This window comes from Cheilinus undulatus, linkage group 16 (genome assembly GCF_018320785.1).
Source record: "Cheilinus undulatus linkage group 16, ASM1832078v1, whole genome shotgun sequence".
NCBI classification, from domain to species: domain Eukaryota; kingdom Metazoa; phylum Chordata; class Actinopteri; order Labriformes; family Labridae; genus Cheilinus; species Cheilinus undulatus.
In genome coordinates this window covers 15,819,802-15,836,971 of record NC_054880.1, presented here as the reverse complement: position 1 = coordinate 15,836,971, position 17,170 = coordinate 15,819,802, and the positions used below count along the sequence as shown (strand labels likewise).

Below are 17,170 nucleotides of genomic sequence, written 5' to 3'. Positions count from 1 at the left end.
TCTGCTGAATCAGAGGGATAACGAATGAACCACTTTGACCATTATTTACTCCAAAACACATGATAAGCCAGTCACACTGTAAAAGTTAACTTTAACCAGGCAACATAGAGTGTTTTTGGTTAGCACTTGTATCAACATAAAATCATTTATTTAGTCTGGCTATTATGCAAAATTGTACAATTTGATTATTAAATGTCATCCATTATAATTAATTAATTAATTATCACTATTATTACTGTATTCTATACTGAGGCAAAACCAAATGTGTACTTGTAAGTAATTCCTGTCATCTTGATTATTTTTATCTTATATCATGGTCTTGGTTAATACTCGATTCTGATTGGTGTCCATTTACTTTTGATATACGGACATATTTTGAACTTCATAAGTAGTTCAAAAAATCATTACACTGTTCCAAATTAATGCGCTGCAGCCGTTAGATAGTAGGAGTAACCATAGCAACCTGACACAGTCATATTTTCTGAGTAGGGAGTCCAGCGCTGCCAGCCTAAAGAGCCTTCGGACCGGCATCAACCATCACTTAACTGACAAAAATATATGACAGACTCCCGGTTTATGACCAGCAGTGGTGGACAAAGTATTCAACTCTAGTACTTGAGTCAGAGTATTGATACTCGTGGTCAAATCTTAAAAGTTGCTTGGTGAAGATTAATTAAGTTAAAGTACTGACTTTTAAAAATACTTAAGTATTCAAAAGTACAAAGGACATTATCTAATATCAGTACATTGCTGTATTGTTTTCTCAGTGCTTTTACAGAACCTTGTAACTCTCTGAAACCACCTAATGATGTACTGACTTAAATGTAGAACCGCTCTGCTACAAAAAGTCTATAAAAACACCTGTAAAAACGTCACCATAAAAATGCAATCAAAAACAATAAGGACAACTATTGTCATTTAATTTTTTTTTCTTGAATGCAGAAATGTAGTTTGTTCGCAGTTTACACAGAAGACATTTGAAATTATATGAATCATTCCTCATTTCTGAAATCTCAAACATCGAGCTGAGATATGGCCATGGGTGCGCTGGTTTTTCAGCTTGAGTTTCTCCTGCCATCTTCATTGCCGAGTTTTGTTTGAATGAAGGCTGTGATTGGTTCCCTTCTGTGAGGAGCACAGCGTGTGGCCGATTGCATTTTAGAAAAGAAAAACAACACCATTTGACTACAAAGCTATGCTGAACCTAAAAGGAACGAGTAACGACAAGCTTCCTAGAAATGTAGTGGACTCAAAAGTACAATATTTGTCTTTGAAATGTAGTGGAGTGAAAGTCATAAGTTTCCAAAAAAACAAAAACTCAAGTAAAGTACAAATACTAAAAAAATGTACTTAAGTACAGTACTCAAGTAAATGTACTCCGTTACTGTCCACCACTGAGGACCAGTAATGCAACACGCCATTAGCTCCTATATCAAACGTACGACTGGTTCCCAGGCTCACCTGAACGCTGAAAGGTGAGTGTCGAAAAAAAAATCCCTTCCCTCTTTTTCTAACTTCTATAAACTGTGTCAGAAGATTTAAATAATATAAAACAAAAGAAAACAAGCCAGTATTTCTTTGTAGAGCCAAAGGATATACTTCTTAAATAATATGACTTGATAATATCTGATGATATATAATTATTGACATGTCTCTAATGGAGAATCAGCACCTGCAGGGCATGGACAGCTCCATTTCACCTCTAGTGCAGAAGGGTTTATTATTGTTTATTCAAACAGCTGGTCCGCTAAAACTAGGCTTTTTATCAGATAACTGTTCATGTTAACGTAAAGGTTTATAGTCTGATCACAGATGACTCTCCGTCTCCCTTGTCTTAATGCCTTTTCATTGATAAATCTGTTTAGAAAGTGCGCTGAGCGGACTAGATTGTTCTTGTTCTGTTGCAACTTCATATCTATGACCCGTCCTATTTACTGGCGTACTGAACATGTTTACATTCCCTAAGAACATTTTGGGATTGGAATGACTATTCCAGTTATTAGTCAAGCCCTCTGGCCTTGCTAGGGAAAAGGAATTGTTGCTTTTGTAAAACTTTTTATTTTCATTGCAAAACGTATGAAATGATTAATGTTTTTATTGATTCTTTTCTTGGCCATGGTATAAGCAGGTTAATGCCCTTTAAGGTGTCCAATTATCAGGGATTAATGCACGTCTGACAGTTCAGGCCTCCATGTCGTCCATTAATCCCTGATAACTGGATACCTCGTTGGGCATTAACCCTTACTTAACCATTTGTCTTTTATATAAACACTAAAATATTTTGATACTGGTTTTAGAAAAAATAGATTAGATCACTACGGATCTACTTCTACTGAAAAAGACAAACATATCAGTAGTACATTTGTTTTTTTCATAAGGGAAAATATAAAAGACATGAATTGGTATTTCTGAAACAAAAATAATTTGTTATTAGCACTATATATTCAGACAAACTAAAGAAAAAAGTTTAATAGGTTTGTATCAGTAAGGAAGTTGGATAGTTCAGGTGACTCAGAAACAATTTTTAGTTGCACAACTCACTTGAAAATCAGACAATTTCAGCCTGAATCTCTGTGAGAGACATTTCAAGAGAGTAATTAAATCATGAGTCCTGAACCACTGAGTTGAGATTTCTTCTGTTTTTTTACGCCTTGTGTGAAACATTCTGAATTGCCTTATTGCTGAAATGTGCTAAACAAAAACTCGCCCCCTCTTGCCTTGCCTTCTGCTGCTGACTAGTCAGATGGATTTCAGACATGTTGGATATTTGGGCCATTTTTCCTGTGTAAACTGTTTGGCATCATCATTATGAAACAGCAGGAATTCCTTTTTAATGTACCTTTCCTGACTATGATAAAGAAAAAAACACAAGCAGGAAATAGGCCTACCGAAAGATCTCCAGCTGACGTGGACTTTTTGTTAATATTTACCTGCTAGCTGTGTTTGCTAGCAGTTCATTGTGTGAGAGAGATGATTAGATTTATTTTGCTGTTTGTAGCTAACTGAAGTGTGAAAAACAATAGACATGACTTCAATCTCCATCTTTACTCCATCTGTGAAACTCTGCAAAGAAAACAACTTCACTCGTACAGTCTGAATGCTCAGGTTGCGATCATGAGCACACAAATTGTGCATGATGGTCCTGCATGACAAAAAATTCAGTCTCACAGTGTGAGCTGACATTACACCACAAGTGTTAAAGAGTCGGCTTGTAATCACAGTAGGAATGCCCAGCTTCAGGGGGTAGAGATGTTTGTCAGCTGTTTATGTGATATTTTTGTGTTTTTCACAAGTTTTGGAATGGATTTCAGTTCTTTACCTCTGTTCTGAGTGGTTTCCTTGGTGTGATGTCTCTGGCCTTTTCTCTAACCGTGGCTGTCTCCACTCTGGGGGTGAAATCTTTGGTGGAGTCCTGGGTGGGTTCTGCTGCTTTGGGCTCAATATAAACCATACTGACAGTCACTGTTTCCTCCACCACTTCTTCTCCTCCACCTGGGGGAAAAGGGAAAGGTAAAAAACACCTCGAGATTAAAACACAGTGTGAAAAACATCCTCTGGGGTATATTTCATTGTACGTGATTGTGAAAAGAATTACAAATCAGATGCTGTGTTAATGTGCTAATAAGCCAAATCTAAACTTGTATGTTATCTTTATTTTATGCTCACAAATCTAAAGTTTGTGCTACTTAACTTGGCACTATGGATTTAACTGTAATGTATTATTAACAGGTTGAATCTCCTGTTGAATACGGAGTGGCAAAGCAGAGTAATAGGCCACACATACAGTATTAGAGGGGCTATTGATCACAATCCCGTCTTCTTTAACCTAGAATGACCTTCTCTCACTGCAGTTAAACAACTCTCTCAGAGAGAGTAGTTACTTTGACAAAGGAATGAGCATTGTAATGGTGCTTGAAGCGAGTAGAGGAGAGGAGGTAATAAAAAAGGCATGTAAAATACGCACATTTGCCCACGGCAGACTGGGTGACAAGGCAATCTCAATTTAAATTGAGCGAAAGAAGAAAGAAAGAGGAAGTGGGGAAAAAGTAGAGACAAAGAGATGGAGAGCAATAAATAGAGGAGGGAGGGAGTGAAGGAACAAGAGCAGTCTGCCAGAAAACGATGGAAATACTAAGGTGTTCATTAAACTTACCTGCTGCAGATTTCTAAATTAATTACCTGCTGAATCTGCAAGTGGGTGAGTGTGTGTTTTTAATGTATCTTACCCGAGCCGGACCCTGAGTTAAAGTCATCGTCATCTTCAGGGTAGTATCCTCCTGAGCCTGTGTCATCCAGGTACAAGTCATCAGCCTGAGAGGAAGTCTTGGCTGCTTCTGCTATCTGCAAGACAAGATAACGAGGCATTGAGGACTCCAGGAAATTATTACAACATAATATTGTTTGTGTGAAAAGTTTTCATACTACATCATTTAAATCAGCAAAGTGCAGAGCTTTCTCTTTCTTTTCTAGTACTGTTTCCACACTTTCACTGTTTAAGTGTTTAGTTTTATACTAGCTTTTAAATCATTAACTCTGCCTCTTTGCTTCGAGATCAACACTTCAGCTGGTGATTATTCTGCTAATTGGCAAATATAAAATCCTCTTGGGTGGCAATTCAAAGCTTGCGTCATTAGTATATTGTAAACAGCACAAATCTTTGCCAAGTTTGCCATTCTGAAAACTGAAATGTGCAGTCAAGACAGTCTAAACAGCAATCCATCTCTGGTGTGGGCTATAAAGACAGTGTTAGTACACAGTGGAGACACAAACGTTTCACTGATGGCATCTTTAAAAGGGGGAGTATCAACGGATCAGCTTGTGTTTTATTTCTGAGCTTTAAGAGCTTCCTCTCGAAGATGACAGAGCTGGATCTATGGGACGGCACTATTGCACAGCAGTAGAGATGCATAGACTGTAAGAATAAAGTGATATTTTTCATCCCGTCTTTGGTATAAGACAACTTCTGTGCCAACATTTTCTCTCATGTTTGACCAGATCCGAGTTTGCTCGACAGGCCACGTCTTCTACTCAGTACAAATGTCTTATTTTGTTCAGAATTAGGTTTAGCAGACAGCAGCATTAAAATGACAGGAAACAACAGAAACACACTGGCTACTGTAGTTGTTAAAGCCACGTTATTTGTTTGTCAAAAAGGCCAAAATCAGCCGATGCTTATGTTACACCGACGCATTGTTGCATCCCTACTTGACAGTAAGTAGAACTAGAAGCTAACTTGCGTACATGCTCACATTAACCCTTAGAACCTCAATACCGTTTTAGCTAGTTTTGGTCTGCTTGTATTTCTTGGGTAAAAATGCACATAGAATCTCAACCCTTTAAGCACAATCAAGCTATGGACCTTATCTTTTCATGACAAGCTGGACTGTTAAATATTCATGCTGCAAGGATGTCAGCTGAATATATCAAAAGTTATATGACCAGAAAGACCAGGAAAAAGAACAAAACTGAAAGTGAATCTCAGAACACACAACATAAAACCTATTTTCATTTTGCACACATGTGCAAACATCATCTTTTCATTATTTGGTCCATAAAGGACTGTTTTCTTTCCTTTCTAAACTGGAAGATAACTATCCAGCCCCTTGTCGATCTTTGGCTGGCCATGATTGGTCGTTACCAACCAGGAAAGGTTTGGAGCATCATGATTAGCTGACAGGAACACGGTTTCTTTTACTTTCAGAGTCACAATGGAGGACTGATAGCAGGACTGTTAAGTTTTAATCGTGAAAAACATAGTAAGTAGTCCTGTTGTTAATCGTGAAAAACATAGTAAGTAGTCCTGTTGTCATGGATTTAGCCATGTGGATTTTTAGTACCACAGCTCTGAATAAAGAAGGCGCAAAGGATCTCAGGGAAGGTGCAGGACCTTGTCTGCTCTGTCGTTGTCAAAATTAGATATTTTTAAAATTGTGATTAGAAACATAATGTACCGATAGCATATTAAGGCCAACATAGAATATTAAAACGGTAGAGAATCTGTTCATTTATAAGCAAAAAGTCAAAATTTTGGTAAACAAAAAACAAAATTTTGAGATTAAAAAGTAATATATTTACAAGAACTCAAACTCAGAATTCAAAAGTTTAAAAGTTAGAAATTTTAACATTAGAAACTCAAAATTTCCAGTTTTTAAAATCGTAATTATACAACAGTGTAAAGTAAAGTAAAAAAAAAAAAGACAAGAAACCAAACTTAAAACAGTGGTTTGATTCTGGACTTTATGACCTCAAAAATATAAGTTTAGGTTCAAATACATGTACGACTTTTACAGTCCAACATTTCTCCATGACTCCATTCAGGGGAGTATGAATAAGTATGCACATCATCTTTGTGATCCCTCATGAATTTGCTGAGAAATCTCACAAGGATCAATTCTATGGTAGAAATAAAGACGAAAAGTGAGTGAACTACAAAATATCAGGGGATTTATCCTCTAGGGAGCATAACAGAAGGTACTGTAATGGAATTTAACTGCAATGCATCTGCAAATTGCTGCAATATTTCAATCTAAAAGTCTCCCACGTCGTACATAAAACTGTTGAAATGTCTAAAATCAAATCCTTATTTTATGACTTAATGACGCAGGATTAATACAGGTGATTGTCCCATCATAAATGAAGCCCCTGCCCCCGGCTTCGTCGCCTTGACGACCATCCTGAGTGGTGGGAATGTTTGTGTTCAGGCTTAATGGAGTTATTGGCTTAAAGGCCCACAGTTTAACAGAGCCTGTTTGTACAAAAAAGCCTCACATGGTGAAAGAAGTTCTCTTTTTATAGGAAATAAGATAAGAAAATTTTACACAAAGTAGCTCTTAGAGATGGATGCATGTATATTAACAGATGATACGAGTGTGTTTACAGTTGGAGTAACTCCTTATCTGTTTCACTGAGTGTGTGTGACTGGAATAGCTACAAATGCATCCATGGCAACCTCTATTCACTGATCCGTGGTCAGCTGTTCTGCCTCCTTTACTGATAGTCCTGCTTTAGAAATAAGGAGTACAAAAGAGAAACCCTACAATATATCATCCGTGTGTGTGTCTGTTGCACCCAGTAAGCTGGTTTCTCCAGCTCCAGGTCTCAGAGGATGTTGTACTGATGAAACAGAGACTGGATGAATGTGAATTAGAGGATATAATCAGTTGGCTTGGTGGGAAATAAGTGCTAACAGCTCATAATAGGCATGGTGTTGATTTGTTCTCACGTCACACTGTTATCTCTACTATTCTGAACATTTCTAAAGTTGATATTTTCTTTTAAAAGGCTGATTGTGATTTTCGTTTTTGTTATTTTTATCATATGTATTCTTGCCAGGTGGATCTTATGCACATTACTCTCAAATGTTTGCATTTACTTTACCTTTGGAGTAATTTCCCCCATGACCAAGATATAAGATTCAGGAAACAGTGCATATTTCCATCACAATCTCAAAGCAGCAGCATCAGGTAAGATGTTTTGTCCACTGGGAGTATGGGCTCCATGTACATTCATGCTTCATGAAATAAATATGTAAAGAAGATGACTGACATTAAATCTAGTTTTTGTTGGACATTTGAAATCCATGATATTTCTCAACTCTAGGTAAATCCTTCAAAACGCTCTTCTGCCTCTCAGCTGTGGAAAGCAGGAATTCCAGGTATGCCACATTGCACAGAACCCACTGACATGATTTGGTTCAGGACAGATTCAGGCAAGAGAATAAATGTTTGGACTAGGAGTAAAGACTAAAATGTGAGGACTTTTGATGGACTAAAACTGGACGAAAATGTATTGAGTTTGTCGACTGAAATGAAACTAACACGGGCAGAAATTACTAAAATGTGACTAAAACTAAAAGGCATTTAATCCCAAGACTAGGACTACATTAAAAAACAGCTGTCAAAATGAACTCTACTGCCAATAATATCCAACTAAAGATACAGTCTTGTGCATAAGTTTTTTCCATGTCAGGCACTGAGGATTCATCACAGGCCCAATGTGCCACAACCCAGGGCTGGATGAGGGCAGTCAGAGACAAGCTTGAAAACATGTCAACACACATGTTGCCCAGCATCCAAGGTCAAGCTCAATAGCATCTCTTTGTCCGGGACTCTTCACCCCTAATAAAATGCCTGGGGACCGCCACGCCCTTGGGACACCCACAGCATGACCAGGGGCTCGTGGCAACCCTACTTCCTGCCCGGATGGTACCCTTGGCTGTACTTGAACGCCACATCCACCCCTCGCTGTGCACTAAAGGTGTGGGTTTTTTCCAACAGATTATTTTCCCATGCCTCTGCTAATATGCAAGGACATCCAGAGCATGGCCGGAGTTGCGTCAATCCTCCTTCTTGCCCAGTGCTGCCATTAGGCCGCTTAATGGCCACATCTATGCTTTACATCAGCCTCAGTTCTGGCCAAAACATATGTAAAACTTCTGAAAAGTGTTGTGTATTGGACACAACATTTTTTGCTTGAGCAGATATGAATTCTTTACAAGAAAACACTTCCTCAGTTGTAGCTTGCCACAAAGCAGAGTTTAGCCCTCAGTACTCTTTGCAAGTTAACCTTTAAGATGACTGTGCTGACATGTAGTTTTACATACATCAAGCATGGCTTTGTCATAAGTAAGAGTAGTCATACGTCCCATTGGTGGCTGTCAGATGCATTACAGTTTAGAGAGAGCATTTGAACTGATAAAAAAATGTGAATGATTAATTAACTGACTGGTTCTGCCGTGACAATGGAGGGATCTGACTTTAACTGTTTAGCCTGCCAATAGTAAGCATCCATAGTTGAGTTCCAGCTAAAAAAAAGAAATACATACTGTAAATGAAATGTACATAAATACATCACAGTATCATCTGCATATAGGAAATTGCTTGTTTTTCAGTATCAGTAGGGGTCATATAAGTTTCATATTTGTAGGGCACTATACCTACAATTGATAATGTTTTATGAGGCTAATCTATCAGTTAGTAAGCTATACTTTGTTGTTCCTGCTAATAGCAAACAAACATTTTTGCCAGTATTACAGACATAGGAGCAATAAACAAGTTAGATTTGTCAGTTTTATTTCTATTTCCATCTTTCCTTTTACAAGACCACAGCTGGCTCTTCTCTGCCTGTTAAAAGAAGTTTTTATTCATCACTGTTGTCTGCTTAATGTTGCTCAAAATGGAAAAATGTTGTGTTTCTTCAAATAAATGTTTGATCTGGACCTGCTCTTTTTTTAAAGCTAGGATGACATTTTGGTGCTACTGATTGATATTTCCCTTTTCAGCGCATCAATAAGCCCAGGAATCAGTCGAGGCACAACAAGTAAACTTAATCTTTATTTACATCCCTGCTGCATCTCAGCCTTTCTCATTACGCTCAGTATTTCTAACAATGACTGTGTTGAGCAGCGCTTTCAAGTCATTGTATATGCATATGTGTGTTTGTGTGGAGTCATGAAAGAGAGGCCTGGCACTCTCCATAACAAAGAAACGGGGAATACGCACAGCTTACAACAGCGTGAAAGAAAGGGAAAAGAAAGACAAAGGCGAGATGAAACAGAACAATGCCGATCTCCATCTCTCCTCTCTGACTTTGGAGGAAAAAGGCCTACCGAGCCGCCTGATCAAAGACTGAATTTGTTCAAAGCAACTTTATCTTAACCTTTCTCGCCTTCTTCTCCCCGAAACACCCCCCCCCGACTGAAACAGCCGGCGAGTTGATTCATCGGTGCATGCGGTCTGCAGGTCTTTATGCATAGGCAATGTGAGCACAATGAACCGAAAGGAGGCAGGCCACAGATCAAACTGTGACAAAGGCCACTAATGAGATAGAGGCCACACACACAGGCATGCATGACTAGACATGTTTTACAAATGTATGCAAGCATTCATTGATTCATTGATGATACACACACACACATTAGAGGGGGCAATTGAGCATAGAAAACGACACCATGCATGGAAACGTGTGAAGAAATGCAGAAAGAGCCAAAGAATTAACAAAGAGCCTTTAACTCCCTCTAGGCTATTTAACAGACATCCAAAGGCACTATTATTACAACTTTAACACTTTCACCTGACTTGTTCAATGAATAAATGGATGTATTAAAGGCATAATGATGCTTTAACTGTTACTTCCTTTTAAAAGGAAGCAGTGCAGATACATTATAAGAGCTATGATAACAGTTAGCTCCTATTTTTTCATTGCAGAAGTTAGCAAATAGCCAAAATATCCATTCAACTACTGTAGAAGGATAAGGAAAACAGAAATGATTCACTATTAATAAGTTATGCATGATACATTGTTCATTTCAAAAGACTTTTGATCAAATATATACCATTTAAAATACTCTATACAACCATATCTGCTTTTGTAACATCACTCAAAACTACTGAAACTGAAAATTTATTCAAGGTTAACATTTAGGGCACAGCAAACTCAAGTAAAAAGCAATGGTAAAAACTTTTTAAAAATATCACAGAAAAGCAGTGTAATGTTAAACATAAAACAAGGTCAAAGATAGAGATGAAAAAACTTTTTTCACAGACATGCTATAGCTAGATGATAAATACGCAAATCTGATGGTAATGCTGCCAGCTAGCTGTCTTAATTTAGCATTAAGGCTGGGCATAGAGGAAATGTTGGTCATGCTCTGCTGTAAAAATAACAAAATTAACTAGAAGCATCTCCACAGACTTAAACAAATATTGTATTGTTTAATACATTTGCAAAACATGATAGAACCTGCAAGGTGGCTGTCTTAAATACTGAGCTTCTCCAGGGTTGTTTAGGTTGATTTAAGGGATGTGCACTGTAAGGAAAATTAATATGAAGAAGACACAACAATTATTCAAAGAAGACTGGAATTTCTCACAGACAGAACAGGATGTATATCTGATTTTCTTAGCCTGATGCCCAAACAGATGCAACATTACGTCTCACTAATTCAAAGAATTATCTATTTACTTGATAACACCATGCAAAAGTCACAGTTAAATTGATCATTCACTTTATAATGTTTGGTTAATTTAGCGAATGGCAAAGTGGGTCCCGTGGCCTTTGAGCCACATAAAAACAATGTGTGCCAGGCACTGGTGTAGCTCAGTGGGTCGATCAGGTTCCCATGAGCAGAGGCTATAGTCCTCAAGTCATGGGACTGATTCCTGGTCTTGGTGTTTGTTTTCCCCATTCTCTCTCCTCATATTTCCTGTCCCTCTTCAGCTGTCCTATCAAAATAAAGGCAATAAGAAAGAAGAAAATAATGTGTGCTGCATAGGGAATTATGTGAACCAACCTCCAGGTAAATAAAATAAAGAGATGCTTACTGGTTTCTCAGCACTTTTATGGTCTGTAAGGCTAGAGTTGTGTCCCCTGACATGACTGGACGACAGGGTAAATGGAGGATGAAGAAAGTCTTGAAGGAAACCGAAAGCTTCAGCAACACTTGTAGTTAAGAGACCAACTTTGTTAGACTGACACGTTTCAGTTTGTTTCTTTTAACACGGTCATCCAGGGATGTGCTACTGTCAAATGAAAAGTCATATTTCTTACATAAAGTAACCATTCAAATATGTGAAAATCATCTCCCATGCCTTTTTGATTTTGTTACCTTTAATCGATTCCAGCAGTTTGTGGTTCCTGTACAAAGCTAAGCTAGTATTCATCAATATATAGTAGGAGTGCTCATCTTCAGACAGTGTGGCCTACAAGTTCATTTCAGGAAAAATATTTTAAAATAAATAAAAGTGAAAGTATGACAAAAAATGGCCCAAAAAAATTTTTTTAAATGTAAAAAAAAAAAAAAATTTTCATAATAATGTTTGATTAGTAGTTTATTGCTGGCATTGGGCCAAAACCTTGTATATCCATTTTCATTATTTTCTTTTATTCTTTCAATAAAAAGATGTATATATATATATATATATACATACATACAGTGCTTAACAAATTTATTAGACCACCTGTCATAAAAACGAGAAGACATAAATATTTTAGAAATCTTCCAAAAATTTGTTTAAAACTAAAATGTTATTGCTATTTGTTTGACAAATAACAAACTGAAACAACTAAATAGTTCTTTTTCACACATAATAATTGGTGTATTAACCATTGCAGTAACATAAAAATTGATTTTGGTAATTACTAATGCTGTTAATTTAGGGCAGCTGTGGCATAAACCTTACTTTGGTGGTGGTCTAATAAATTTATTAAACACTGTATATATGTATATATATCTGTGTTATCGGTTACCCTTTACAACTCTCTGTGGGTTTTAACCAATTTCAAAGCAATAAAAAGAGTAAAAAAGATGCCAAAAATACTTTAACCATTCAGGGTTAAATCACTGAAAGGTGGTGATTTTGGAGATATGAGGTTTTGGCCCAACGCCAGTGATAAATTCATTTTTTGCAAGAAATAACAAACTCAGTACATGAATGTGAATGAATGCACACTGTAATCCAAGTGAAATATTATTCCGCAACTAAATATATCCCGTCTATTGCTCATGAAAATGAATATTAAATTGGCTTTATTTGCATTACCATTAGCATTTGAGTTTGGAAAATATAATTATAACTTGTCTTTTCTTCATAATAATCTTACCCTGCTTTACCTTAACATTACCTTAAATATTTTTCTCACTGTGAATTTTAACAGCTGAAGAGTGCTGTCACTAAATCTGACTCCTACCCCATGGCAGTCATTGCAAGCTTTAAAACCACCATGAAGACATTCTGAATCTCATAGCTGTTGCTCGTGTTTGCTTTTCTGAGTCATATAGGGGCATCAGTAGTGTTTTGTCTGTTATAAAAAGCTAAAAACTCCTTACAGGAGCTTTAAATACCAGACAAATCATTCCTCGAGCTCTTTGAGGCAAAATTGATCGAGAGATACACAAGTGTACAGCGGCCTTGTTTATTTCAGACTCACAGGTTCACAAGTCCACCGACTCCTCCGTATCTTCATGTTTGGAAAAAGCGTCTGGATTGGAGCTTTTCAACTGAACAAGCCACAACAAATCAGAGCAGATCTGAGCGGAGGAAGCCGCCTGTTTGACCTTGATAAACTCCACTGGCTTTATCTAATGCACAGAGACACACAGAAGCACATGCGCCTGCCGGTGTACACAATATAAACTTGATAAAGTTGGCGTTCTCTCTCACTATCACGCATGTGTGCTCAGACACTACAGCCCTGATAAACTTTACTCTCTCTATCAACTTGGTGACATTTACAGGTAGTGTCTGCTTTCAGGATTTATCACAGACTCGGAGCTGAAGCCGACATCAATCTGCACACAAGAAAAGAAGAGTGGACACCAGAAAAAGCTGTTAGCTAGCAGATGTAACCTTGAGGAAGTCAGACTTGTTATGTGGTTGCTTCTCTGTGGCATTGCAGCTCCAGTTTAAGGAGCAATTACTTGAAAATATCCTGCAGTGTTACTTGTTGAACAGGTCCAAGCCTTAGGTCTGAAATGGATCCAGTTGGCTGTATTTTGTTCAGAAACTTGGACTTTTGATTGAGATTGAAATGTTAGATCTTCAACAATATCTTCTTATTCACTGCAATTATGCTGCAAAAAGGAACTGATTAACCCTCTCAAGAGAGCAAATAGAGTTTCATTCCTCACTGTCTGCATCTTAAATCATTAAATCTGAAATCTAAGCTGATATTAAAGTTTTATGCACCCTTGCATATAAAAAAACTTTAAGACCTGAAGTCATTTAGAGTTGAATTTTTGCTCATAAACCATTTTTATAGCAGCTAGCCATCAATTTTAAGGATCCCGTCATTGCAGTTTTATTCTTACTGAAGCAAAGGTCGCTTAAAGATTTCTTAAGACTTAACTGAGTTATTTATGAATGTTTTACCAGGATTAACTTGTATAGAGTTGGTGGGGAGGTCATTTAGTGGAATCTGTATGTAATTCTGATATAATCACATTATCATATGGTCTTTCTCTTAGACAAACACATGGTTTTCTGTGTATGCTTGCACTGAATGAAGAATCTACCAGCAAGACTGCCCATAAAGGGAGGATAAAGGGGAGAGCTTTCTGGGGCCCTGCCAAACAGGGGGTTTGTGGAGGTCAGCAAAACCATGCTCAATTGTGAAGTTAAGCGGTGATATCCATATTTTATTTCTAACATGAATAATAACCCCTCTTATCAAAAATGAACAAAAATTTGGTAAAAGTGGCAAAAAGTGGCGAATTACAGCAACAGCAGCAAAGTTGGGTTTAAGTGGCAAAAGGGCCAACAAGCAGCTAAAATGGGTCAAAAGTGTCAAAAAGAATTGGCAAATAAGGGCAAAAAGCTGGGCAGTAGCAAAATAAGGCAGTAGCTGCTAGAATTGGCAATAAGTGGCTAGAAAATGGCACAAATGGACGAAAAAGAGAAGAAATTGTATAAAAGTGGCTAGTATGGGCAAAAATGGCAAAAAAAAATGGTTAAGCGTGTCAAAAATATTGGTGACACTTGGAAAAATAGACAAAAAGCAGCAAAATTTGGATAAAATTGGTGTAATAGGGCAAGAAGAAAGAGATCAGAGGTAACGAATGGACAGAAAGGGGTAAAAAGGGGATAATCAATTTAGGTGGCAAAAAACAGGTTAAAAGTGTCAAAAAGGATTGGCACAGATGGAAAAAGTGGCAAAAAGAAGCAACATTAATTGGTGGCAATTGGCAAAATGTGGCAAGAAAGGTTCAAAAAGCAGCCAAATCATATGAACAGTGGAAAAATAGGGCAATAAGTGGTAAAAATTTGGCAAAAAAAGGGAAAAAAAATATTTAAAAGTGTGAAAAATTGGTTAAAAGTGTCAAAAAGAAATGGCAAAAGTGGTTGAAAGCAGCATACATTTTAAAAGTAGCAACAAAAATTGGTTAAAATGGGTGGAAAAAGTTGTGAAATGGGTAAAAAGTGGCAGGAATAAACAATTTCAACATCAGAACTTAATGATAGCTTCACTTCTCCGCTCAAAAATGAAGGAACTTTTAGCAAGGACAAACGCTCGGGGCTTGGGGCCCCGGGGCCCAGTCAATTCGATTTCTATCTCAACAGGTCCCAAATCAGTTTAACTCCACTTTTTGATATTATATAAGGTGACAATTCTGGCGTATAATAACAGAATTAAATAGAATAGACTTCAGTGAATAAAATGCAACAAAAGTACGACACAAAGCAGCATTCAGCGTCTCTTCTGCTTTGACAAGTGTCACTCTTCAGTCTCGAGCTTCACAACTTGCAGGGAGCTAAAAAAAGACGTTGCTTCAGAAAGAAGAGGCCTTGGAGCGCTGCAGCAGAGGGAGGAGAAACACTGCTGAGTAACAGTCCAAGTGCTGTGTACAATGTTGTAAACAAAGGGACGAACTCTCCAGGCGACGTGAAGCTATTGTGTAGTCGCCCATAGGACAATGCTTTACTCTGCTTAGTGCTAACAGCAGTAACTACACAGGCAGTGACCGTGTGCTGAGTTTCCTAGAAAGAGTTACTAAAGATATCAGCTGTTAGTAAAGAGAAAGAAGTAAAATACTTCTCAATGAGAAGGAGCTGAGTGACCTAACAAGGAGAAAGTGGCAAAAATTACAGTTAAACCAAAACCCATAAAAGCTCCATAGAGGAAGCTGACAGAACATCATCTATCAAGACTCCCAGCTAGCAAATCAAACAGGGAGATAACTTGGAGTAAAAGGATTAAAATCATGTGCTTTCTTTCCAATATGAACTAAATACTATTTAGTAGCATTAAAAACAACTGTGCAGTGTTTGTCTGTCTGAAAAGCTCGATCAAATTGGACTGTCAAAATTGTATTCCAGTCTGTTAGCAGAGTCTGAAACAGCACATCTTCACTGACACAGCTTTTTTTTTAGGGTTTTGCCTTCATTTGGACCGGACAGCTTTAGAGAAATGGGAAATGTGGGAGCAAGCAGAGATGACATGCACCAAACTGTGCCAGGATGGAGAATCAAACCATGTCAAACCAATGCGGTGAGGGCTGTCGCCTCGGTATATGGGGCACCGGCTCTGCCAACTAAACCAAAGGAGTGCTCATTCTTGCTCTATTTCTTATAGAGATGCTTTACTTTTCAGCTAAGAACCTGTTTAAATAGTCATCTTAACAAAGACATGGACATTATTAATGCACAACTATCTCAGCTTTGGAAAGCCAGATAACAAGTGAGGAAAGAAACGCTCCTGATGCCTTCATCTCCCTCTTCCCTTGCCCATCTGAACACAAGCAAAAAAGAGGAAATAGGAACAGGGAAAAAAGTTGCTGTGCAACACAGACAGCTATCAGGATACTACAATGGGAATTAATATTATAAAGCTGATGTAGTTAGCACATGGTGTTACTGTCAGCTGAGTTGCTGCTTAAATTCCATATAATACAACTATTGTGCCTTTCCTGAATTTTCTGCTATTTAAGTGACAGTCAGTTTTCCAGAAATATGCAAGGCTGTCCATAAGGGGAGGAAAAGGTTTCTGGAGCCCAGAGTGAAAAATGTTAGCAAAGTCATGGTCCATAAATTCAAGAAATGACAACTTTAATCTTTAACCTATTAACCAATATTACTTATTAAAGCAACAAAATACACATTTTATTCATTGTTGGCAGTTTCCTGTTAGTTTCCTGATATGTGTGTGTTTTTTTTTGTAATATTAACATTGTGGGTCAGCCTACTGGACTAGGACAGTAATCTCAGTTTATATATCCATGCTATGACCTGCAACATTTTATTTTCAGTCCGCTCCAAAGCTGATTTGAGGCAGGCCTAGGATAAAAAAATGCTAAGTGGCTAGCACTAATGCAGAAATGTCAGGGAGCCAGAAAACAAACATGAAGAAAATGAGAGAACTTCAAGGTAAGAGAACTGAAAAATTATAAAAAGAGACAAAAAATGGGTGAAAAATAGCAAAACATGGTAAAAGTGACAAGTAATGGCAAAATAGTGGCAAAAATGGGCAAAAATTGCTTAGAAGTGACAGAAGGAGGAGGCAGAAATGGGCCACAAGTAGCAAAACTGTGGAAAAATGGATGGAAAAGGGCAAAAATGGGTCAATTGTTCCAATAAAGTGGGAAAAATGGTTAAAATTGTCAAAAAGTACAACTATTGCCACAAATTGGCCAAAAGTGGTGATAAAAGGAAATGGCAAATAAACAGAAAAAGGTGGA

The 17,170-nt window shown here is 37.6% G+C and overlaps 1 protein-coding gene across 1 annotated transcript in view; it reads right to left on the bottom strand.

Annotated features, from left to right (window-relative positions):
• sdc2 (syndecan 2) overlaps positions 1-17,170 on the bottom strand; it is an 86,139-nt gene that overhangs the window by 9,116 nt on the left and 59,853 nt on the right. Inside the window, exons 2-3 of the mRNA XM_041809347.1 lie at positions 4,227-4,341; positions 3,320-3,492 (exon numbers count right to left, since the gene is read on the bottom strand). Coding sequence (XP_041665281.1) covers positions 3,320-3,492; positions 4,227-4,341 — 288 coding nt within the window. The remainder of the gene's footprint in view (positions 1-3,319; positions 3,493-4,226; positions 4,342-17,170) is intronic.